This window comes from Rhizophagus irregularis, chromosome 16, assembly GCF_026210795.1.
Source record: "Rhizophagus irregularis chromosome 16, complete sequence".
In the NCBI taxonomy this organism is placed as follows: domain Eukaryota; kingdom Fungi; phylum Glomeromycota; class Glomeromycetes; order Glomerales; family Glomeraceae; genus Rhizophagus; species Rhizophagus irregularis.
In genome coordinates, this window is record NC_089444.1 from 2,458,418 (window position 1) to 2,484,037 (window position 25,620).

A 25,620-nucleotide genomic window follows, 5' to 3' on the forward strand; every position below is an offset into this window, starting at 1 on the left:
TGAACTAAAATATAGTCTTTTGTAACTGGATTCTGAGATATTCCATATAATATGTGAAATCTATAACTGACTGTTAAATATTTTTTAGCCTGAAAATAACAAAAGAAATAATGAATATTCTAAATTAGAAAAAAATATTTATTCATTAAAGAAGTAATATACCTCTTTTATTAGAAAGTCAACGGAATATTGCAAGTTACAAAAGGATTTTAAAGCAACTTCTTTATTTGGATCTCTTGCATAATTATCATACATATATTGCAATGGACCATCCTTCCATATTGCTGAATATACCATTATAGAACTAATTTTACCTGTCTCTTTAATTTCATTAAACTGATTGTATGGTATCCATTCAAATATTGCATTTGAATTATAATGTTCAATTTTTAATTGCATTTCTTGAATGAAATCATCAATTTTTTCATTCCCACTGATCCAATTTGTTATGTTTATGTAATTATTTTGAACTAAAATATAGTTATTTGTAATTGAATCCTGAGATATTCCAAATAATTTATGACATCCCCTATTGTTTGTCAAATATTTTTTAGCCTGAAATAAAGAAAAATGAAATAGTAAATATACAGTATATATTAAAGCATTTATATTATTAAAAAAAACTACCTCATTTATTGGAAAATCAATGGAATATTGTGAGTTACATAAACATTTTAAAGCAACTTTTTCATTTGAATATCTTGTGTATTCTTCTTTCAAATTATCATAATATAGTGGACCATCCATCCATATTGCTGAATATACTGTAATGGAACTATTTTTTCCTGTCTCTTTAATTTCATTAAACTGATTGTATGGTATCCATTCAAATTTAATACCTGATAATTGCATTTCTTGAATGAAATTATCAATTTTTTCATTTCTACTAATCCATTTTGTTATGTTAATGGAATTATTTTGAATTAAAATATAGTTATTTGTAACTGGATCCTGGGATATTCCGTACAATATATGAAATGCCTCATTTTTTGTTGAATATTTTTTAGCCTGAAATATAAATAAATGAATAGTAAATAATTGAATCAAAATACTTAAATTATTAAAGGAATATTATACCTCATTTATTAGAAAATCAATAGAATATTGTAAGTTACATAAATATTTTAAAGCAACTTCTTTATTTGGATTTCTTGTATAACTATTAGTATAGTTATAATTATAATATAATGGACCATCCATCCATATTGCTGAATATACTGTTATAGAACTATTTTTGCATGTTTCTTTAATTTTATTAAACTGATTGTATGGTATCCATTCGATTATAATGTCATCATAGCGATTTATTTTTAGTTGCATTTCCTGAATGAAATTATCAATTTTTTCATTTCCACTGGTCCAATTTATAAAGTCAGTTTCTAAACATTTCTGAATATTATCTTTTGTTACAAGTATGTTTGGAGAAAACATTGTATAAAAATCCCAAAGATTTTTTCAGAAAATTCTAAAAATTTCTAAAAAAAAAATTTTTATGTAGTACATAATTTGTTAAATGACTTACGTAAGTATTACGTAAGCTTCTTGGAAATTTTTTTATACAATTCAAAATGGTTGAATCAATGTTGATTATGTAGCACAAAAAATAAAATTAAGTTTAGCTTTATATTTTCACAGATTTTGTTTGGCCACCAAATTATCGTTAAATTTTATAGTCTATTTTGCTGATTTATCTAATTCACATTTGTTGGACACTACTAAATTGAAAGACTAAAATGAATATAATTAGAATTTAGATTAAAAAAAGTATGTTCAAATCCTTTATCAGCTTTGTACATATTGAAAATTTATATAAATAATAAAATCGTGGTATTATAAACAAAAATGGAGCATTTGCAGTGATAAATAAATAGGTTAAAAACACTAAAAAAGGAAAATGGAAAGTGCCGATTTTTCCGATATTGTCACGTGAAAGTGAAATTCCGATGTTGTAGTTATATTAAAATTGATAAATTTTAACATTTTGTTAAATAAATAAATTATTAATATTACAACAATTAACGTAAGTGTCTCCTGGTCATTTTATTTTTATAATAGAAAAGGGTCTTGCATAATCTGCTTACGTTATCATGAAAACATGTCAATAATATTTATTTTTTATATTACAACTTACTAGGAAACCAAAGTGGTGGATAAATTATGGAATCTGACATCTAAGAAACATAGAATTACACGAACATCCAGAAATGACGTCCTCAAGCGTACGATCTTCGTTACACTTCGGGCTAGTGATCACTTCGGACTAGTAATCACAAATCTGTACATCAATGACTAAAATATTTTGAATATCTTGAATTTTATGGTATCATTGTCCACATGATCTATATATTCGTCAATATTGGCTTTAAACGAAATATCAATAACCTACAGTATATGATATTTTTCATTATATTTGTTCTTTATGTGGATTGGAGTTGGAAGAATTTTATCAAATCACTTTAAGTACAAATGTACTTAATAATATGTGGGATTCATCAAAAAAAAAAATTCAACGTAAAATATGTAAAATTCTCAATAATGTGAACATAGAATTTAAAGGACAGAATTTTTGTATTTATTGTAAAGTAATAAAAAGAATACATTTAATAAACTTTAGTTCTAATAATGTCGTAGTAAGCTTTGAAGAAAAATTTCTTTATATTACAAATATACTTGCTTAAAATCATATATACGCAAATTTTTTATGTTTAGATGATCAAATTTTTCATATTATTCCTTAATTAATTCCTGTCATTAGCCAACTGTTTAAGCGATTTATTTATTGTAATCATCTCAATGAGAAAATTTTTTTATATTTTAAAAATTTTTTTCTTTTTTGTTTTAATACTAAAAAATTTTAATTGATTTGCTTTTTAAAAAAAAAAAATTCTGGCTGAATTTTATTAAAAATTCATAAACCTTTATGCAGCCTGAAAATCATCAATTTTACAGTAAATTTCATGAAATCCGGTAATTTATTGTAGGGTTGTGTAGTATTATGATGTGACTCTTTAAAAGTGTACATCTAGTAAGTACTTTAAAAGACAAGTATATTTTAAGTGAGGTTTTAACATATACTAATCTTGCACTGAAACGTATATCGTGTTACACAAAGGCTATAATGTTATTCTATCTTCATATAATGGGGGCAGATTTGGCCGGAATTATGGCATTAAGAAATTACGAATGTGACAAATAATTGCGTGAAAATTCTAAATCCTCTGAATAATTTATAGTAGAGGTGTGATGCGGGGTGACGAACATTTTATTAAGATCACGTGACTCTGCCGCTTTAGACCAGACGATGATTGTGATAAGTGTGTTTTTTTTGTGCTTCAAAATTACTATATAATGAAATTATCACTGGTACGTCTTAAGGCATTATTAAAAATGGGCCGATAATTTAGGCCGATGATTAGTTTAGGACATGAGCTACGTCCTTAAATTTGATGGTAAGTGACGTAATCCGCAATTATGGAAATTATGCGAAATTTATGTGAAAATTATGAGTGAAATTATGCACATATATAAAGATTAGCATTTTGCGAAATTATGTGTTAAAATTTGTGTTTATCACAAAATTTTGAGACTTTTGTGATATATTGTGAAATGCGTATACACTGCGACAATAATTTCAAGAGGAAATTGTTACCATGAGTAGAATTTGGGAAAACGTTATATATTCCGTTTCGGACACTTCAAACATACCATTACAAATGTAAAATATAAAAAATTACTATACTACAGGTGGATTCCACGTCATTGACGAAGTAACACATAAGAGTTAAGATCATTTTATCGTAGTAATAAAAATTTATTGATAATTAATATGCTTATGACATTACTAACGGGAGTAATAATCAATAACAAATATAATGCAGTGATTTGTTGTACGTACTGTTTAAAGCGAGACTTATCTATTGTTCTCGATGTTATGTAACATATCCTTAATAGATGCGTTAACCTTCACATCTTGGTAAATATTATATATATATATATATTTTTTAATTAGTAACGCGTTTATTAATTATGGTATGAAAAATCTACATATAAATTATACGAACACCTAGAAAATAATATAAAAATATATTACCCTCTATAACTAACCGATCTATTCTAAGACTATGATAAATTTAAAAATTTAAATTTGTTAATTTTCAATATCTATATCTTGTGTGTGTAGATATTATATTTTTAATATTTAATGAAATAAATCAACCGAGTCTCGAAAATATTTTGCTGCAGATTAACTTATTACAAATGAGACAAATGAATTAAAAAAACTTACTGCTTTTTATATTCATAGTAATTATTACATCCCATATGTATATATATTATTTCATTATTTTGTTTGAATTTTAAATTTTTTATTTACATTTTGCATTTGCACTACTACTGTATATATAATTACATTTTCATACTATAGTAATAAAAAGCTAATGTGTAAGCCATAAAGTTTACATTATACGCAATGCAATTTTTTAAAAAATATACACATTGAGTATTTTTACCATCATTTCTCTTCCATCTTTTCTCCTCTTCCTTATTTTCCCATTAATCAGTAATAAATCACTAATCATGGCACATCTCCCATTTATCAATCAAAGACTGACCCTCTTCCTGTTCAAATATAATAGGTAAAAAAGATCTTATTGCATTTTCCCCATCCAATTCATTCTCACCAAAGGTGCTCCAATATCTATCTAATGGCCAAGGGCGTGCATAAAGTACTTTAGATAGTCGTTCATTAATTTCATCATCAAATTCAAACGCTTCAACGCCTCGAATATACATAATTTTTGCTTCTTCTCCAGGAAATTTTGATCGTGTATATATAAAATCTACGCTTATCAGTTCTGATGTTGCTTTTTCTGGGGTTTCTCCCTTTTGAAAATCGGTATAGATACCTAGAATCTTATAATCTTCGTGCGATTTACCAAAAACACTTACTGGATTTATTAATAGGAAATTGTCTGCCGATTTATAGGTTGATTGTTTTGCATTCTTGTTTTGAATTGATATGACGCCATAACCAGAAGAGTATTTAAAGGGAATGACATGATCGATATTTTCGAACCCAAATGGCATCTTGATGGCAGCATGGCGGTGATAAGCTTCTATGACAAGATCCTCCATTAGGAATTTATTCCCTCCAGATTTCACACAATCCATATTGGTAGCCAGCAAAGATATCCAATGATTAAATCCAACTTCTGCATCATTTATTTCCAATTCGTCAAGAAGCACATCATGGCCATTCATTTTTTCTAAAAATGATCTTAAGGGAACTTTCTCCAAATATGTAACTTCTGGTCCAAACATTTACATCTCCATATCTCATCGAAAATAGGATGCGATTGACAAGTTCTCTTCTTTCTCCCACTTCTACTACCCCACGATTGAGCAGTTCCACCAATGTGTCCAAGCAGTTTTTCCAACCAACATTAATGATTCCTTTTAGAGCTCCAGATGCAAGGATAGCATCAGAAGGATATGTGCAAAGAATACTTGTACGATCAGGTGAAATCCCTATAGCAGTAGCCATATGGGATGCTATCAGATCGTCTACTTCTGCAATTCGAGGAGGAACTTCAAGAGCCAGGGTGCAAGATATACATGCAAAGTTAGCAATATAATCATCCTTCTTATTGCTAAAGTTGCGGATCTTGCACAAAGCTAGTTGAATAAGTTCATCGACTCCAACTCCGGCTTTAGCAAGAGAGCCCCAAAGGGGAGTTCCTAGATATGCAACCCTTTCAAGATCGTAATTTTTATCAAAGTTTTCTTTACCAACGTTTTCAGCAAGTAATGCTAACACGTCCGTGGTACTGACATCTAAATACGCAGGAAATATTTTGAAATTAGTTGTTCTGGCAGAGACGGTATCTATTATCGTTGGAGGAAGGAAATTGTCAATCTTCCTATTTGTGCTGAGAAGAATATTAAAGAATCCTATCCATGGAATATGCCGAATTTGTTGTCTCCATAGAACAAAGTAGGTATCACCATCCTTTCTCCGCGTAATCAATTCATGTGCCTCGTCAATACAACAAACTACAGGGATATCTATTCCGGGAAATAATTTCTTAACAAATTCTTGGTTATTGTATTTTGGTAGAGAAGATTCACTTTTCACTAACGATCTCAAAACAGTATTCCAGAATTCTTCACATTCGCGATCACCGCTAATTTGAATATTCCAAAACTGCTCTGTATTCCATCCTTTGTCTTTAATTTTTTCGATTGCGCCACACAAAAGAGCCCTAAATTTATTATCCCGAATTGTATCCAGAACTTGTTGAGCATAAGGTGTTGATTTGGGGTATCCAGAACTATACTCACTACGTTTGCAGATGTACAAGACATAGATCCCCTTGGTTCTCAATTCCGCCACAAGCCGCGTTTTACCGGAACCGGAGCTTTGTGTGATTGCTAAATAAGGGGCGTACCTTCCATCTGACAACCAAGTTTCATGAAATTGATTTAGCCGAGCGTAAAAGCCTTCCAGAACAGTGCCCTGGTATTCAGTTTGGAATGCTTTTTTAATTCTTTCCCATTCATAATCATCTGTAAAAAAATAATAATATATACAGTGTAATGAGAAAAAAAATAATGATTTATAAACGCAGAACACCTAACAGTTTGTTTAAAACAATTGATTACCTTCTTCGAGCTTCACCTTTTTGTTTGGAAAGTCTAAAAAAGAAGAAAGTGCGCAAGTAAATAAAATGTCAGAATTGTATTTAGATTTTGAAATATTCGAATCCAGCCATGGTACACATACCAATAATTATAATAACATCTAATTCCATATTATATAGATTATCAATAGAAATAGTGGGATCCAAGGTTTTCATTTCATTTCTTTTGCGAAGGGAGAACATCCCATGGGAATATTTTCTGAGGGTATTAAACCTATCTTTGATTAATTCTTTTAGATCATCTAGATAATGAATTCCATTTTCTTCCAGTTCTTCTCGCTCAAATAAGACTGTACCATAATGATCATAACGAACCAACATTCTCTTATCTTTTTTAGTTAGATAGAATGTGATTAAAGAGTATTAAGACATTTCGTAATAAAATTCGTATATGGGCCAAAACAATTGATTACCTTCTTCGAAATTCACCTTTTTGTTTGGGTTTGGAAAGTCTAAAAAAGGAGAAAGTGCCAAAAAAAGTCAATAGACAATTTAAATAAGAAGTAACGGAAAGATGGGGACTACGAAGATATGAAAAAGAATATAATACAGCGCAGAATTGGCAGGAAGCACATTATTTTATAACAATGAAAAAATTGAATAAATGTATTTTTTTCAACAGTTAATTTCTTGTTCGAGAGGTAAAACATTGAGAGGCACTTACCGTTACCAGCGATATCATAGATGGCGATGATTTGGATATTTCTTATGTTTTCCTTTATAAAATTTTGATCATTAAGTTCATTTTCAAAATATTTTTCAACCAGTTTAAGAGGATCCATTTCTATTCCGCCAAGTTCGACAATGTCATCTTCAGTAGAAATTTTTTCGATATCAACATTATGGACATTAACTTTCCAAAGTTTCATGTATTCTTGAATTTTGTACATTCCCCTGATATGGTTTCTTAAAAGTGCAACGTTGAGTTGGTTTAAGTAGATTTTTAGATCATTTTGTTCATCATACAATATGTACTTTCTTTCATCAGAGTCTTTGAAAATAGAAATTGTTTTTACATTTCTATTGTTTACAAGTAAGCAATTAAACGACCGATCCATTAGGAGATATAGATAAAAGGAGTAAGTTTAAAATAAGAAAAAAAGTTTGAAGAAAGAAGTTTGATAGCGTATTTGAAGGTAAATATACTCTGAAAGTATCAATTTATCAGTAGTTTCTAAGCTAATATGGTTTGCATGAAAAAATCTGATTACTGATTTCATCAGTGATTATAAAGTGATGACTTGATTTAGAGTGCAATGTTGGCTAAACCTTGCGTAATTCTGACCGTTATATGTACTACATGTTATACGAGTTCGAAATAAGGCAACTGTGACCCCTGGTCACGATCTCATGATTATGCGTAAAGCTTGTAACTAGTGTCTTTATACATAGAAAAAAATTGGTATGTGGACGAAACTGGATCTGATTTAACTTTACCAGATAAATGTTAAAAAAACGAAGTTAAGTTGTAAAAAGAATTTGAATAATAGAGGTAGTCTACTTTTTTGGAGGAAGCGGAAAGAAGGATTATTGTTATTCATAACTTAGGAGTTAACTAAAAAGAGAATAACTTTTCCGCAATATTTATTGTAAAACGGTATTGTGGATAATATATTGTAGTATGTGATCCAATATGTGATCCACAAAGTGTTTTTTTACGTTGAATGATTTATATATTTAATTTATGTAATAAAAGCTTCCATTGATGATGTTTTAATTGTTTGGGAACACATAATGATCGAGAACAAATTTTAGACTCGATTAATAAGTAGTAAGTTGAATATATATATTGTATTAATGATTTTAAATTATTTAATATAGCAAGTTCAGGAGTTAAAATTACACCAACACCAACAATTACTTTTATGATTCCTTATATTAAATTTGTTAATTATCCAAAAGATTATGATTGGCTTTTAGAAATAATTATGCCTCAATCTAGTCCATTTGTTAAAACAATTAGTGGTGATATATATAAAACATGGAATGGAGAAGCAATAATTAATTTTAAATGGAATACCTTTGGAAAATATTATTACTTGATAATTTGGGCCACATTTATGGCTTTACTTGGATGTTTTACTACTGCTGTAACAATTCCTCAACAATATATTGACAAAGATGTTCAGGTCCAACTTTTGATTGCTTCTATTATACTTGGATTAATTCATCTCAGTTTTGAAATTCGACAAATTATTTATAATCCTATTAAGTGGATCCGTAATTTTTGGAATATATTTAGTATGTATTAATGTTTCTTTTAGTTATTTGATTTATACTTTACAACAGTTTAACATATGATTAATTATATTATAGATATACTTGCATGTGTGCTTCCAATTTTTAGTGCTGCTCACTGGCTTCAAACGGATGACAAACATGTTAAATTACTTTCTTTTTCATGTCTATTTTTGGATATAAAATTTCTTTTATTTTTTAGAGTGTTTGAATCTTTTGGTGTATATTTTGCAATTATAATTAGTGTTGCAAAACAAATTATTTCATTTATAGTAGTATTGTTTATTATTATAATTAGTTTTGCACATGCATTTTATATTATGTTATCACCAATAGATACTAATTTTTCATTTGATAATCGTGTGATCAATAATGATCCTAATAATCCATGGAACATAGTTCCTACTTATGGTAAAGTACTTGATGATGGAACTATAGATTCTAATCCATATATTATTCAATTACCAAATGAAAATACAAACATGTTTATAAGTTATCAATCTGCACTTTTTGCAATGTATAAATTTTTAACAGGTATATTTTTTTTATTTATATTTTATTTTTTATAATAATTTATTTAAATTTATTTATCACTATAAATATTTAATTAATTATTTAGGTGATTCAAGTTCATTATCCAATTGGTCATATATGAATAATCCATCAATTGTAATATTGAGTGTTTTATTCTCACTTTTAATTGTTGTATATCTTATGAATTTATTTATTGGATTACTTAATATTGCGATTGATAAGGATAATGATAGAGTCTCATATTTAATACAAAAAGCAGAGGTATAATATATAATCATTATATTAGTATATTTTCTTTTAATTATTATTAATAAATTATTATTTTTTTTTTATAGATTTTAGCTGAAATTTAATTATTTTATTTATTACCACATCAGAGACGTTGGAAAGAATTCCAGAAGTAATGTATGTTAATTTTTAACTTTTTACTTTTTTTTCTTTTTTTTTTTTGAAAGAAAATATCCATATATAAAGTACTAATGCTTATAAAATTTTATAGATATTATTATGCAAATGTTGATAAGACACGTGAAGAAATCAAAAAATTAATTAGTGATGGTCAATGGGATGCTGATGTATTTTCAGAAATGAGAGAAGATCTATTAAAAAAACTTAATATTCAAAATTATAAAACCGATCAAAAATTATTAAAAGAAATACAAGAAAAACAAGAGGCCGATCAGAAATTATTGAAAGAGATGCAAGAAAAAAATGAAACTGATCAAAAATTACTAAAAGAATTACAAGAAAAACATGAGAATGATCAGAAATTATTAAAAGAGATACGAGAGATATTGTTAAACAAAACAATGATATAAAAAAAAAATAGTAAGTATTATTTATAAACAACTTGATTCACTAGTAATAGAAAATTATTGTAATCAATCATAAAATTTCTTTAATTATGGTATATAATTATATAATAATAAAATAAATATATTATTATATTTACGCCTAATATATTAGTAATTGAATAAAAAAATTTTCGATATTAAATTATTAATAAGAGGTTTTTACTTCAAATCACCGGGGGTGATCATCACCGTTGGCCAGAATTATCAATTTTTACCGGCACTATATTTTTTAATGCTGGTCGATTATAATAATTTCAGTCACCGGTGATCATCACCCCCGGTTATAGTTAAAACAAGAATCCAAAGAACATTAAAAAATTTAACCTACCTTCACAATAAATTTCATCAATTAATTAGTCAAATAAATATATACTGCAAAGCAGTAATATTGTACTGAGTTGTGAAAAATATTATCACATTGCTAATTTTCTTTTTCAAAGAATCATATTTATTCGCTGTTCGCCGGCAGCACGTGTCTTACTGGCGTAGTAAATTTCTGTGTTTATCACGATACGGATATAAAACTTACCAAATGGAGGATTTGGTATTAATTCCGACTTTTGACTATTTTTGTTAAACAACAACTTTTTTTTTTTTAAAAAAAGAAAAATACTTTCTGTTATAGGCAATGGCGCAATTTTTGTTTATTTATTCACGTTATTGTGTAACATTACTTGTGTCATTTGGTCAAGTTTGTGGCTGTATGAATATCTAAATTGGCAAATTGATCGGATTTCGGATTTCGGTATCCTTTTAAGTAGTTTTATTTCTTTTATTTCTTTTTTTTTGTTGGAAAAAATTTTAAAAATATTTTTAAGTTTCATTTATAAAAAATTATTTTAAGTCATTTTATTATTATTATTTTTTTTGAATAAAGAATGTCCAAACTCAATAAAGATATCCTTTTCTTAATATTTGAAGAATTACAAAAAAATTCAAAGTCCCTCTTTTCATGTCTACTGGTCAATAGACTTTGGTGTGAAACTGTGATACCGATTTTATGGAGGAATCCTTGGTGTTACAATAGTATTAATTATAGAATTAAAAGCTCTTTATTTATCATTATTTCTCACTATTTAATCGATGATATAAAAGAATTCATTACAAATCAAAGAATTCAATTACCTTCATGTTCAAACCAATCACTCTTATTTGATTATTTATCCTTCTGTAGAAGTATCAATGTAGATATTATAAATGATATAATTTCTATTGGATCACCTTTGGCTTATAATCAATTTTTTATGCAACAAAAATTTTATTATCTCTTTATGAAAAAATGTCCAGAATTGAAATATTTTGATATGATGTCAATTAAACACCAAATATTTTATATTCCAGAAGCCATGGTTCGTCTTGAGTCACTTTGTGAATTACGATGTGATACAATAATTGATTCTTCATATTTTTATGGATTATCACAATTCTGTAAATATATACAAAGGCTTTTAATTGTTAGTATGAACCCAAAACCTAATCATGGTATTATTAAGTTGATTGAAGTTCAGAAGAAATTAAAGCATTTTGAATGGGTTGATAATTTTGATGATGATTATACGGATTATGATTATGATCCATACGAAGAACTTCTTCTTGCACTAGAAAAAAAAGCAGAAAGCCTCAATTATTTAAAAATAGTTTTTTTTTATCTGTGTAATTATGAGCATACATTATTTCAAGATATGCTTCCAAAGTTTGATAAATTAAAAGTATTAATAATTGATGATTATATTTCTTTTGATGAAAAACAATTAGAAAAATTGAAATTACATGAACTTGAAGTTCTTAATATAGAGCGGAATAAGATAAATGTAATTTCCAGTATAATTGAAAATAGTGGAAGGCGTCTCAAGAAAGTTTTGTTCGATCCTAATAATATTAAATATGAACCTTTTAACTTTAATGAGGGTTCTCTCATCAATTTTATTCGTAAAATTTATGAAAATTGTCCTTTAATTGAATACTTGTCAATTGCATTCTCACCATCAGAGGAGCATTTCGTTGAACTTGAAAAATTATTAAAAATTTGTAAAAATTTGAAATCATTATTATTAATTATAATTTTTGATAATGAAGAAGATACTTATGAAGATTATTTGAAAAATGGGAAAGAATTATTAAAAATGTTAATTAGATCATCACCAAATAATTTTAAAGAAATTAGGTTCTGTTATAAATTTAAATTTTCTTCAGAAATCTTGAAGGAATTCTTGGAAAAATGGAATGGTAGACATGCAATTACACTATTTACTACTGAAAATTTAGGAGAGAATTATATTTATAAGGAACTTACCAATAAATATAAAAGAGATGGAGTAATCAAAGATTTTAAATATTTACCTTATGTAGATTTAACTGAATATATTACGGAAATTTGCTTTTAATGTACAATGATTGTAGCTGCATTGTAGTATAAATATTAGTACTGTAGTAGTATGTGTTATAAGTCATAATGTTACAATTGTTACATATGACCATAACATGATTTTATATTTGTATTAATTTATTATTATTGTTATATATATTAAAGTATAAATATTACAATATCAGAAAAATACATTTTATATTAACAATTATTAAAGGTGTTTCTTTGTAAAAAAAATTTTAAATAAAATTTATTAAAATAAACTATTTCTTTAAAATTACGGCAAAGATATCGCGGGAAATCACTGATTTTTTCTTATTTGGTTAATTCCATTTTTTCATAATTGAACTTCGAATCTCAGATTTATTTTTTATAAAAACAAGTTGTCTTAGTCATGAAGGAAGTTCTAACTTCTAAATAGTTCCTAAAATTAGAAAATAGGAATAATAAGGCGACACAAAAAAAAAATTAGTTCTCATATGATCATATCTCGGACGGGTCACCTGAGTGGAAAATCCATAACCAATAAAAATGCTTCACAATATATCACATGATAAATTAATATAAGTGCTTAAATTTAATTTTGTAACAATCCTTGTATTCAAAGATTTTTCATAAATTAGTGCTAATACCCAGGAGGATTCGGTAATTTTTGAAAGTTTGCAGGACTTACAGGGTCTAATGGATCATGGTACAGATATAATTAAATTCATTATATTCATATTTTTTATCAAACATAATAATCCTGTGCGGAGTAAAAATATTAAGTTGTACGTTGAAACAGTAATTACATTATCCTGTTGTTGACATTTGTATTATCCTCTATTAAAATTATTAGTATCTTTGAATTTCCTTTCGCTCCTCTTTTCTATTAAGCCATTTAAATTATCAAAGAATATTATGGTTTTACCATTATGTGCTTGAAAAGTTTTGATCAACCTTTCTGTGTCTGGTAAATGACACTCCAAGAATATTTCCGTTATAACTCTGTGATTTTGTTTGGGTTCAGTGAATTTTTTCGGAATAGTAACCGGTTGAATAGCAATCCGGATTCTTTCAGTAATTTCAGCAATATAAATACGGAATTAAAATGGACTATCAGAATTTCTAAAATTAACTGATAATTTGCTGATAATTAACCATGATAAAAAACGGAAGAAAAACGGAAAAAATATGAATAGATCAAAAAAATAATATAATAAAATAAAAAAGCAAATAAAAAATTCACTAGGGATAACAGTCAGTGACGCCTGCTGGGGGTCTGGGATCCCAGTTTTTTTTATGTAATGCAACGCCGTAACGAACTATAATTCATAACTAAAGTTTTATTTAAAAAAATATATTATTAAAAAAATTAATGCCTATACAATACAATAGTAGTATTAAATATTGACTTTTTATTATAAATATTAAGTTTCGCATATCAATTATTAAACTTTCATATACTTTTATATTATAAATATTAAACTATTTATACTTTCAATTATCATGTACTTTTCAAAAGTTTATAAATATATAAACTTTGTTTATTTATTATAAATACAACACAACTCAAACTTTATCTAATTAAACACTCAACTTTTAAAAGAAATTTTTAAAATATTTATTATCAAAGAAAAGAAAAGATGTCACAAAGTACTAATCACACTATTGATATTTGTGAACTTAGTTATGAAAAGCGCAAACAACTATTTACTTAAGAATTAATAATTTTATGTAATTATTATTACAGAATGATCTTTGAAATCGTGCAGCCTCTAACTTACTCGTGGTGAGTATATAAATTCATATTTTTAGTGAAGGTATAAAAATAAATATAAAAATAAATAATATTTATTATTTTATTACAGTTCAAAGAAGCAAACCTGACATTACCAGTTTCTGAAGCTAACTTTATATTTCGTGAATGGCGTGCTTTGTACTGTAATAATACAGGTTTGTGCTCTATTACAAAACTTTTTGTATTTTTTTTTACCAAGCCAAAAAAAAGAAAATCGCTGATCGCTTAGAAATCATTTGAGCGAAAATACTGAAAAAAAATATTTAAGTACTCTGGGATATGCAACTTAATAAAAGTTAAAACACTTTTAATTTTATATCGCATTATTTCTTATATATCGCACTATTTTTTTATAATTGATACTAATTCGAAAATAGCAATCCCTATAAAAAAAGTAGATACGTTTTTTATACTGAAAGGTACGTTTTGTGTAGAAGTTTCGTTCCCATCCAATAAAAAATGTGTATAGGATATTTTATTTATAATAAAAACACTACATTTTTGGTCAAGTATTGACTTTTGAATGACAATTATACATGTAATATATAAAAAGAATTTAATGGTAGAAACGAAAGAAAAAGAAACTTCTCTCTATTTAATATATATATTTTTTTCACTGTAAATTTGATTAACTTCACGATTTCCAACGTAAAATAAGTCATATTTCTTAATTATTTAATAAAAACATTGAAAAAAATTTTTATTGATTTGAAATCAAAGGTACATTGTATCATATTATTTTTTTACAGGTAAGTAGTACAATTCATCTGTCTGTTAATAAAAAAAAATTTGATCAATGATCTTCTATGAAGTTAATTGTAACAGATTTTATAGTTTTCTTAATTATCAATTAACAAAAGATATGTAATAGTAAAATAGTAAAGTCCTAAATATGATTATCTCGAAATCTTGAAATTATTGTAATTATTGTTCTTTTCTTATGTCGATTTTTTTATTTATTTTATCATTATAAGTTAAAATACTTGGTAAATTAATGTAACAAAATTGAGTTAATCATAATTATTTTAATATTTATAAACTCATGAGGCAGATTAAGAAAAATTAACTTTTATAGCTTTAAATTGGTTGTAAGTTGTTGTAATGCCGTAATATACCTAGTAAATTTATTAATTATGAGGCGTAATATTACATTTAGAATTAGTGTATAAATTTTTAGTATTTTAAAATTGTATAAATGTAACGTCCGAGATGACGTAAAACTAGATGATTATCAGGTGATTAGGAAACAGGTGAGATCATGACGAAAGAGTCTATGAATAGGGTATTTACATTTAAGGAAATGGCTTTGAAGGTCAAAAATGAAAGAAAATTCAAAATGTTCAAAAAATATGAAAAATAGCAAGTACCGATAGTTGCAGTTCGATTGAGTAAGGTATTATATGAAATAGGAATTTTTGGTTTTGCAACAAAACATAGAGATAAAAGGCGCAGAAGTTTCGTTAAGATACTATTTTTGAATTCATATAAATAGACGCAAATAATGACATTGTGGAAGTTCAGGTTATGAATATAGGAATTTATTTAGATAAATATTTAATTTAATTATTATTTAGTATTGTTTAAACCAAGCATATTATTGTATTTATTTATATTATTAATAAAGTATTATTTTGTTAAGCTTAAGGTGACAAACGTGATTTATCACGGGCTTAGGTCTTACATTGTAAAACAATAAAAGCCAAAATAACGTGTAGATCCTTCCTTTTCTGAATAATTCCAGGTGGAATTATGTAATTCTGGCAAGTAAAGCCAATAATAAACGATCTTTGTTACCTTATTTATATATTGATTTATATATTGCTTTTTTTAATGATATAAAAATTTAACTTTACAATATAGAGAAATTTTTATTTAAAATTCTCTATTTTATTATTATTCTGTAATGAAGACAATTTTGTATTACATATTGTATACAAAAGTTAATTTTAATTTTAAAACGTAGGTTTTATCATTTAAACTTATTGTGACTTTTAACAATCGTAATAACTGGCTGAAACTAAAACGATAAATGTTAAATAAGATAAAGCTATAAATAAAAATTATTTATAATATAAATATAAAAAGTTTTAGAGCTAAAAAAGGTATTAACAGTTAATTGATGCATAAATGGATAGAAGTTCAAGACTTCAAGGACATCTTTTAACCTAAGAAAAAATATCAACTCGGATGATAAAATTGTGCAACTTGTTCTTATAACAGATAAGTTATAAAGGGTATTAAATATAATTAAATAACAAAAAGGATAGATGGATTGTAAAATAGAACTAATAAAATGAGATATAGCACATAGATCATTGAAATTACATTTAAAGCCGATATTGACTAATTTGCAGAAGATTTGCTTGTAATTATTATCATGATACAGAGGGAAAAAAAGCCAAACCGAAAAAGGAAAAGGGGAAAAAATTTTTCGGATTGGAAAAAAAGCCAACCAGAAACGAAAAAAAAAATTGTGGGGGAGGAACAAAGAGAATAATCGGATTGAAAAAAGAAACCGAAAAAAAAAATTCGAAAAAAAAGAAAAAAAAAATTTGGGGAAAAGAAAAAGGATAAAGAAAAAAATTGGTTTTAAAAAAAAAATAAGTACCGAAAAAATTCTGAAAAAAAAGGACAATAATTCGATCCAATAAGACCGAAAAAAAATTATTAATATGGTTTAAAAAAAAAGACCAATAAAAGTCTTAAAAGATTATTTAAAAAAAAAATAAAAAAAATAATAATAATTTTTCGGTTTTGAAAAAAAAAACTGAATCCGGGAAAAGAATGAAAAAAAAAACAAAAAAAAAGGAGGAAAAAAACGAAACATTTTTAAAAAAAGAAAAAAAAGGAAAAGAAAAGGATGCTTCGAAAGAGAAACGAGGAAATTTGAAAAAAAGTAAGAACCATTTGTAAAAGATCGGTTTAAGAAAAGGGGGAACCGGAAAAATTTAGATTGAAAAAACTGGTAAAAAAATAAAAAATTCAGATTAAATTTCATTAACCGGAATATTGGATTAGTCAAGGCAGGTCTTAACTATAAAGCATACGGATCAACAATTCAAAATTAATTTATACAGGCTAATCTAAACGTTAGTCACACAAACACCATTTTTTAATTATATAGAGTGAATATTCTCATATAAATATAATGTATTGACTCAACTGGAGTAAAAGAAGTCGGAGAATACTCCAGTTAGTGTGGTTTTTAATGCAGTGGCTTTGCTATTTTATATTTCAAATATGATTCAGTGTGATTTCAAGGTTAAAAGAGGTTTTTTTTTTAAATCACAAACACATATTATACAATAAATGATGCAAAAGCGTACTTTTGTTATTAATATTAAAAAGAATTTGCATAAAGTTATGAAAAAAATTTAATAAGAAAAATTTTTTTTTCAAATAATTGTGACTATGATCGACTATGATCGACATCGAACCAACTCAATCAAGAAGCTTCATTACGCAATGCTCACATAAGTAATTTGTGCCAACTGTTGTGTTACCTATTACTTGTACGTTACATTCTTACATAGTTTATTATAAATAAAGATTTTTTTTGAAAAAATTTTTGAGCTTTTGAAAACAATGTTTCCTCAAAATATACCTTTAACAGAAGATAATATTCTGGAATATTTAGAAACCAATTTTACAAATTGGACTAGCGGAAATGAAAAAATCAATAGTTTCATTAAAGAAAGGCAATTAAAAATAAATGTCTATGATTATAATGATATAGTGCTTGAATGGATACCATACAATCAGTTTAATGAAGTTAAAGAGACAGGCAAAAATGGTCTTATAACAGTATATTCAGCAATATGGAAGGATGGTCCATTACGCTATATTGAACAGGATGAAAATTATACTAGAGATTCAAATAAAAAAGTTGCTTTAAAATGTTTTCATAATTCACAAGAATCCATTGATTCTTTAATAAATGAGGTATGAAAATCTTTAATTATTTAAATGTTTATTCTAATATATTTACATCTCTTTTATTTATATTTAGGCTAAAAAATATTCAACAAACCATAGAGCAATTCAAGTATTGTATGGAATATCTCAAAATCCAGATACAGGAAATTTTATTTTTGTTCAAAGCTATACCATAAACTTGACAAATTGGATTAGTGGAAATGAAAAAATTGATGATTTCATTCAAGAAAGGCAATTAAAAATAAATGGCTATGATGATACTATAGTGCTTGAATGGATATCATACAATCAGTTTAATGAAATTAAAGAGACAAGCAAAAATGGTCTTATAACAGTATATTCAGCAATATGGAAGGATGGTCCATTATATAAGAAGCATTGGCGGGATGAAAATTATACAAGAGATTCAACTAAAGAAGTTGCTTTAAAATGTTTACATAATTCACAAGAATCCATTGATTCTTTAATAAATGAGGTATGAAAATCTTTAAATATTTAAATATTTTTTTTGATTAATATATTTACAATCTCTTTTATTTATATTTAGGCTAAAAAATATTCAACAAACTATAGAGCATTTCAAGTGTTGTATGGAATATCTCAAAATCCAGATACGGGAGATTATATTTTTGTTCAAAATTATATAGTAAAATTGACAAATTGGATTAGTGGGAATGAAAAAATTGATGATTTCATCCAAAAAAGGCAATTAAAAATAAATGACTATAATGATATAGTACTTGAATGGATACCATATAACCAGTTTAATGAAATTAAAGAGTTCAGCAAAAATGAACTTATAACAGTATATTCAGCAATATGGAAGGATGGTCCATTATATAAGAAGCATTGGCGGAATGAAAATTATACAAGAAATTCAAATAAAGAAGTTGCTTTAAAATGTTTACATAATACACAAGAATCCATTGATTCTTTAATAAATGAGGTATGAAATTTCTTCAAATATTTAAATACTTTTTTAATTATATATTTACAATCTCTTTTATTTATATTTAGGCTAAAAAATATCCAACAAGAATTAGAGCATTTCAATTATTGTATGGAATATCACAAAATCCAGATACAGGAAATTATATTTTAGTTCAAAATAATTCTATAAATTTAGTAAATTGGATTAGTGGAAATGAAAAAATTGATGTCTTCATTCAAGGAAGACAATTAAAAATAAATGGCTATAATGATATAATGCTTGAATGGATACCATACAACCAGTTTAATGAAATTAAAGAGTTAGGCAAAAATGGTCTTATAACAATATATTCAGCAATATGGAAGGATGGTCCATTATATAAGAAGTATTGGCAAGATGAAAATTATACAAGAGATTCAACTAAAGAAGTTGTTTTAAAATGTTTACATAATTCACAAGAATCCATTGATTCTTTAATAAATGAGGTATGAAATTTCTTCAAATATTTAAATACTTTTTTAATTAATATATTTACAATCTCTTTTATTTATATCTAGGCTAAAAAATATTCAATAAATCATAATGCATTTCAAGTATTGTATGGAATATCCCGAAATCCAAATACAGGAGATTATGTTTTGGTTCAAAATAATTATATATGGACAAGTGAAAATGAAAAAATTGATGACTTCATTCAAGGAAGGCAATTAAAAATAAATAACTATGATGATATAGTGTTTGAATGGATACCATACAACCAGTTTAATGAAATTAAAGAGACAAGCAAAAATGGTTTTATAACAGTATACTCAGCAATATGGAAGGATGGCCCATTATATAAAAAATATAACCAGAGTAATAATTATACAAGAGATTCAAATAAAGAAATTGCTTTAAAATGTTTATATAATTCACAAGAATCTATTGATTCTCTAATAAATGAGGTATGAAATTTCTTTAAATATTCAACTATTTTTATTAATTAATATATTTACAATCTCTTTAATTTATAATTAGGCTAGAAAATATCCAACAAAAATTAGAGCATTTCAAGTATTGTATGGAATATCCCAAAATCCAGATACAGGAGGTTACATTTTAGTTCAAAATAATTCTATAAATTTAGTAAAATGGATCAGCGGAAATAAAAAAATTGATGACTTTATTCAAGGAAGGCAATTAAAAATAAATGACTATAATGATATAGTACTTGAATGGATACCATACAACCAATTTAATGAAATTAAAGAGACAGGCAAAAATGATATTTTAATGGTATATTCAGCAATATGGGGGGATGGTCCATTGTATTGTCAGTATAATAATGAATATACAAGAGATTCAAATACAAAAGTTGCTTTAAAATATTTATATAATTTACAAGAATCCATTGATTCTTTAATATATGAGGTATAAAATTTCTTCAAATACTTAAATACTTTTTTAATTAATATATTTACAATCTCTTTTATTTATATCTAGGCTAAAAAATATCTAACAAATCATAATTCATTTCAAGTATTGTATGGAATATCTCAAAATCCAGATACTGGAGATTATATTTTGGTTCAAAATAATTATATATGGAAATGTGAAAATGAAAAAATTGATAATTTCATTCAAAAAAGGAAATTAAAAATTAGTAATTATGATGATGTAGTGCTTGAATGGATACCATACAATCAGTTTAATGAAATTAAAGAGACAGGCAAAAATGCTCTTATAACAGTATATTCAGCAATATGGAAGGATGGTCCATTATACAAGAAGGGCCAGTTGAACAATTATACAAGAGATTCAAATAAAGAAGTTGCTTTAAAATGTTTATATAATACACAAGAATCCATTGATTCTTTAATAAATGAGGTATGAAAATTTTTCAAATATTTAAGTACTTTTTAATTAATATATTTACAATCTCTTTTATTTATATTTAGGCTAAAAAATATTCAATAAATCATAATGCATTTCAAGCATTATATGGAATATCTCAAAATCCAAATACAGGAGATTATATTCTTGTTCAAAGAAACTTGACAAATTGGATTAGTGGATATGAAAAAATTGATGATTTCATTCAAGAAATGCAATTAAAAATTGATAACTATGATGATATGGTGCTTGAATGGATACCATACAATCAGTTTAATGAAATTAAAGAAACAGGCAAAGATGGTCTTATAACAGTGTATTTAGCAATATGGAAGGATGGTCCATTATATAAGAAGCATTGGCAGGATGAAAATTATACAAGAAATTCAAATAAAGAAGTTGCTTTAAAATGTTTACATAATTCACAAGAATCCATTGATTTTTTAATAAATGAGGTATGAAATTTCTTCAAATATTTTAAATACTTTTTAGTTAATATATTTACAATCTCTTTTATTTATATTTAGGCTAAAAAATATCTAACAAATAATAATGCATTTCAAGTATTATATGGAATATCTCAAAATCCAGATACAGGAGATTATATTTTTGTTCTTACCCGGATAAGTGGAAATGAAAAAATTGATAATTTCATTCAAGAAAGGCAATTAAAAATAAATGATTATAATAATATAGTGCTTGAATGGATACCATACAACCAGTTTAATGAAATTAAAGAGACAGGCAAAAATGCTCTTATAACAGTATATTCAGCAATCTGGAAGGATGGTCCATTATACAAGAAGGGCCAGTTGAACAATAATTATACAAGAGATTCAAATAAAGAAGTTGCTTTAATATTTTTACATAATTCACAAGAATCAATTGATTCTTTAATAAATGAGGTATAAAATTTCTTCAAATATTTAAATACTTTTTAATTAATATATTTACAATCTCTTTAATTTATAATTAGGCTAGAAAATATCCAACAAAGTATAAAGCATTTCAAGTACTGTATGGAATATCTCAAAATCCAGATACAGGAGATTATATTTTTGTTCAAAGACACTTGACAAATTGGATTAGTGGAAATGAAAAAATTGATGATTTCATTCAAGAAAGGCAATTAAAAATAAATGACTATAATGATGTAGTGCTTGAATGGATACCATACAACCAGTTTAATGAAATTAAAGAGACAGGCAAAAATGCTCTTATAACAGTATATACAGCAATCTGGAAGGATGGTCCATTATACAAAAAGGACCAGTTGAACAATTATACAAGAGATTCAAATAAAGAAGTTGCTTTAAAATGTTTACATAATTCACAAGAATCCATCGATTCTTTAATAAATGAGGTATGAAGTTTCTTCAAATATTTAATACTTTTATTTTCTAATTAATATACTGTATTTACAATTTCTTTTATTTATGTTTAGGCTAAAAAATATCCAACAAAACATGAAGCATTTCAAATATTGTATGGAATATCTCAAAATCCAGATACAGGAAATTATATTTTTGTTCTTATCTGGACAAGTGGAAATGAAAAAATTGATGATTTCATCCAAGAAAGGCAATTACAAATAAATGACTATAATGATGTAGTATTTGAATGGATACTATACAGTCAGTTTAATGATATTAAGGAAATAGGTAAAGGTGGTTTTTCTACAGTATATTCAGCAGAATGGAGGGATGGTCCATTAGAGTATGATGTAGATAAAAAAATCTATAATAGAAATCCAAATAAAGTAATTGCTTTGAAATGTTTGCATAATTCCCAAAGTATTACAGACAAATTTTTAAATGAGGTATGAAACTTTTTTAAAAGAATCACTATAATATTATTTTAAGCACAATGTAATAATTATTTTTTGATATCAATGTATTTTAATAGGTTAAAGAGTACTCAATAAATAAAAGTAGTAATATTCTTAATGTATATGGAATATCTCAAAATCCAGATACAAAAGAATATATTATGGTTCTCCAATATGCAAAAGAAGGCAATTTTAATCATTGGATAAATAAAAACTATGAATATTTTAATTGGAAGGATAAACTATCTGCATTAATCGATATTATTAATGGTCTTAAAGAAATTCATCAAAGAAATTTAGTTCATCGTGATTTTCATACAGGAAATATATTATTTTTGAATTTCATAAATCATTTTAGTAATTGTGTATTAATTTCAGATATGGGATTATCTGGAGAAGTTGATAATATAGATGAAACAAAAATTTATGGAGTTATGTCTTATGTGGCTCCTGAAGTATTAAGAGGAAAACCTTATACTCAAGCAGCAGATATCTATAGTTTTGGAATGATAATGTATTTTGTAGCAACTGGAAAACAACCTTTTGGCAATCGTGCACATGATTATGATTTGGCATTAGATATTTGCAAAGGAGTTAGACCTGAAATAAATAAATCAGAAGTACCAAGATGTTATTTTGATTTAATGAAAAAGTGTTGGGATTTAGACAAAAATAATAGACCAGATGTTTTTGAGTTAGATAAATTAATCAAATCATTTTATGGGTTATATGTGGAGGATTTAGTTATTTTTGGGAATGAAGAAATTAAAATACAATTTGAGGAAACAGAAGAATATAGAAAAACAAATTTTTCACCCACTGAAAACTACCAAACAGTTACCCATCCACAAGCTATTTATACATCTCGATTACTTAATCATATTACAAAAGAACTTCCAAAAAATGAGGATGATTATAATTCTCAATCTTTGGATTATTGTGCACTCCCAATTAGAAATGATATACAATGAAGCATAGTAGGATAATAAAATTTTGTTTAACATTTGATATATACTGTATGTATAACTGCTATTTTATAAGAATTTACAATTATATAGTTTAGTCCAACACTGTGTATGGATATGTAATTTTTTTTACATGAATAAATTAGTTTGTAATTGGACATATTAATTCTATTGTTTTTTCTGATGTAATATACATATGCTTGTAACATTAACACTTTAATGAAATAATTCTTCAATGTTCCTATAAAAAAATAATGTTCAGAAATTAGCATTGAAATGTCTGGAAGTGAAAAATGTCAATATTTCGGACACTTTCTGGGTACTAGGCTTAGACGTTTTCCGGAAATTCACAATATCTTAGCATCCGGAATATTGCAATTTTCCAGACTTCTGGACATTTTCTGGACATTTCTGATGACAATTTCCAGACATTCTTTTTTTATAGGATGTGTGAAATTGTTGATATATTCAGCAAAATAAAACTTTTCATTCCTTACAATCATAAAAATATTAACACTATATTTCACAATATTAAAATGTTTCATGTAAACTGAATTTAGGAAAAAACTGAGCTTTTATTGTAAGTATAATCAACAAACTGTGTTATTTCTAGTTTATATTTAGTATAATAAGGATTTAGATATAATAAAAAGAACACGGATATAGGTGGGATAGTATCAAAATAATACATGCTCAATTTTAGAATAATTTTGTAAAAAGGTTTTAGATAAAAATTTGGATACAAGTTAAATTTTAGGAACAGACCCAATAATCTTTATAATAAGTTAATTTGATATTTAATTATTATTTACATAAATTTCAAATTACAAATTTCATATTTTCCCAAGAAAATGCTAAAAAATCACTGTGTGGTGATCATCACCGTACCAGCACTAGCAAATATTAGTGGGCGGAGCTTCGTGCCATTTTTAATTCAGCCCAAAATCCTACCCTAATTCTGGTAAGACAACAATCACTAGCGGTGATTTTTAGCAATACTATTTTTTTTTTAAAAAAAAAAAAGTATGGATAATAATAACATTTTCACATATTTTAAGACGGATTTTCCGTCAGTATTATTGATATTTCTCTTGCAAGACGTACAATATAGTATCTGAAATATGAATTCAAATCTGCGCCATATAATATACTAGCAAACTACAATTACGAGTTATTACAGCAGGACGATCTGATTAAATTTTTTATTAATTTTTTATTTTCCATAATTAAATTTTAGCATATTAAAGTATTAATAATATTTAATTTTGAAATTAATATTAACACTTACTATTTAAATTTATTAAAGAAACGAAAGTGTACTACTGAATGGATGGAAATGATATTTTAGGCTACTTTTTCATGTTTAAAGAAATTCCATCTTTATAATGGATTTTTTAAAATTCTTAAATTCTTAATATCTTGATAGAAGGGAATTCAATATTATTATACAAAACTATTTATAAATAAAAAGAAGCTGTTCTTAAATTATAATTAACTGAATGTCTTGAATGGAAAATTTATACAAAAGTTTTAAATGAAATATGTTCAATGATATTAATAAGTTTTAATTTATTTTTTTTTAATTTTAATTATAATTTGTACTTAATATTTATAGTGGA

At 26.0% G+C, this 25,620-nt stretch overlaps 5 protein-coding genes across 5 annotated transcripts; 3 read left to right on the forward strand and 2 right to left on the reverse strand.

The window, feature by feature from the left end:
- Positions 1–4,569: 4,569 nt before the first annotated feature.
- Positions 4,570–5,169, reverse strand: OCT59_008302 (uncharacterized protein; the record flags this gene model as incomplete). Its single annotated transcript, XM_025311332.1, has 1 exon — positions 4,570–5,169. One exon carries the CDS (start codon positions 5,167–5,169, stop codon positions 4,570–4,572), a length of 600 nt encoding a protein of 199 aa, XP_025172882.1.
- Positions 5,170–5,245: 76 nt separating this feature from the next.
- OCT59_008303 (uncharacterized protein) lies at positions 5,246–7,756 on the reverse strand (the record flags this gene model as incomplete). The annotated part of the gene is made up of 5 exons (XM_025311331.1): positions 5,246–6,564; positions 6,661–6,693; positions 6,782–7,027; positions 7,112–7,150; positions 7,363–7,756. 5 exons carry the CDS (start codon positions 7,754–7,756, stop codon positions 5,246–5,248), a joined length of 2,031 nt encoding a protein of 676 aa, XP_025172881.1.
- A 1,500-nt stretch (positions 7,757–9,256) lies between these two features.
- On the forward strand, positions 9,257–10,288 carry OCT59_008304 (uncharacterized protein; the record flags this gene model as incomplete). Its single annotated transcript, XM_066142355.1, has 3 exons — positions 9,257–9,470; positions 9,848–9,875; positions 9,970–10,288. 3 exons carry the CDS (start codon positions 9,257–9,259, stop codon positions 10,286–10,288), a joined length of 561 nt encoding a protein of 186 aa, XP_065999244.1.
- Positions 10,289–11,114: 826 nt separating this feature from the next.
- Positions 11,115–12,885, forward strand: OCT59_008305 (uncharacterized protein). The gene has a single exon (XM_066142356.1). The coding sequence runs from the start codon at positions 11,203–11,205 to the stop codon at positions 12,706–12,708; it is 1,506 nt and encodes a 501-aa protein (XP_065999245.1). The 5' UTR covers positions 11,115–11,202; the 3' UTR covers positions 12,709–12,885.
- A 5,169-nt stretch (positions 12,886–18,054) lies between these two features.
- On the forward strand, positions 18,055–24,007 carry OCT59_008306 (uncharacterized protein; the record flags this gene model as incomplete). The annotated part of the gene is made up of 14 exons (XM_066142357.1): positions 18,055–18,411; positions 18,479–18,880; positions 18,953–19,051; positions 19,250–19,351; positions 19,423–19,821; positions 19,894–20,280; positions 20,354–20,746; positions 20,819–21,202; positions 21,274–21,663; positions 21,736–22,113; positions 22,185–22,571; positions 22,653–23,027; positions 23,114–23,306; positions 23,703–24,007. 14 exons carry the CDS (start codon positions 18,055–18,057, stop codon positions 24,005–24,007), a joined length of 4,551 nt encoding a protein of 1,516 aa, XP_065999246.1.
- Between the last annotated feature and the right edge of the window lie 1,613 nt (positions 24,008–25,620).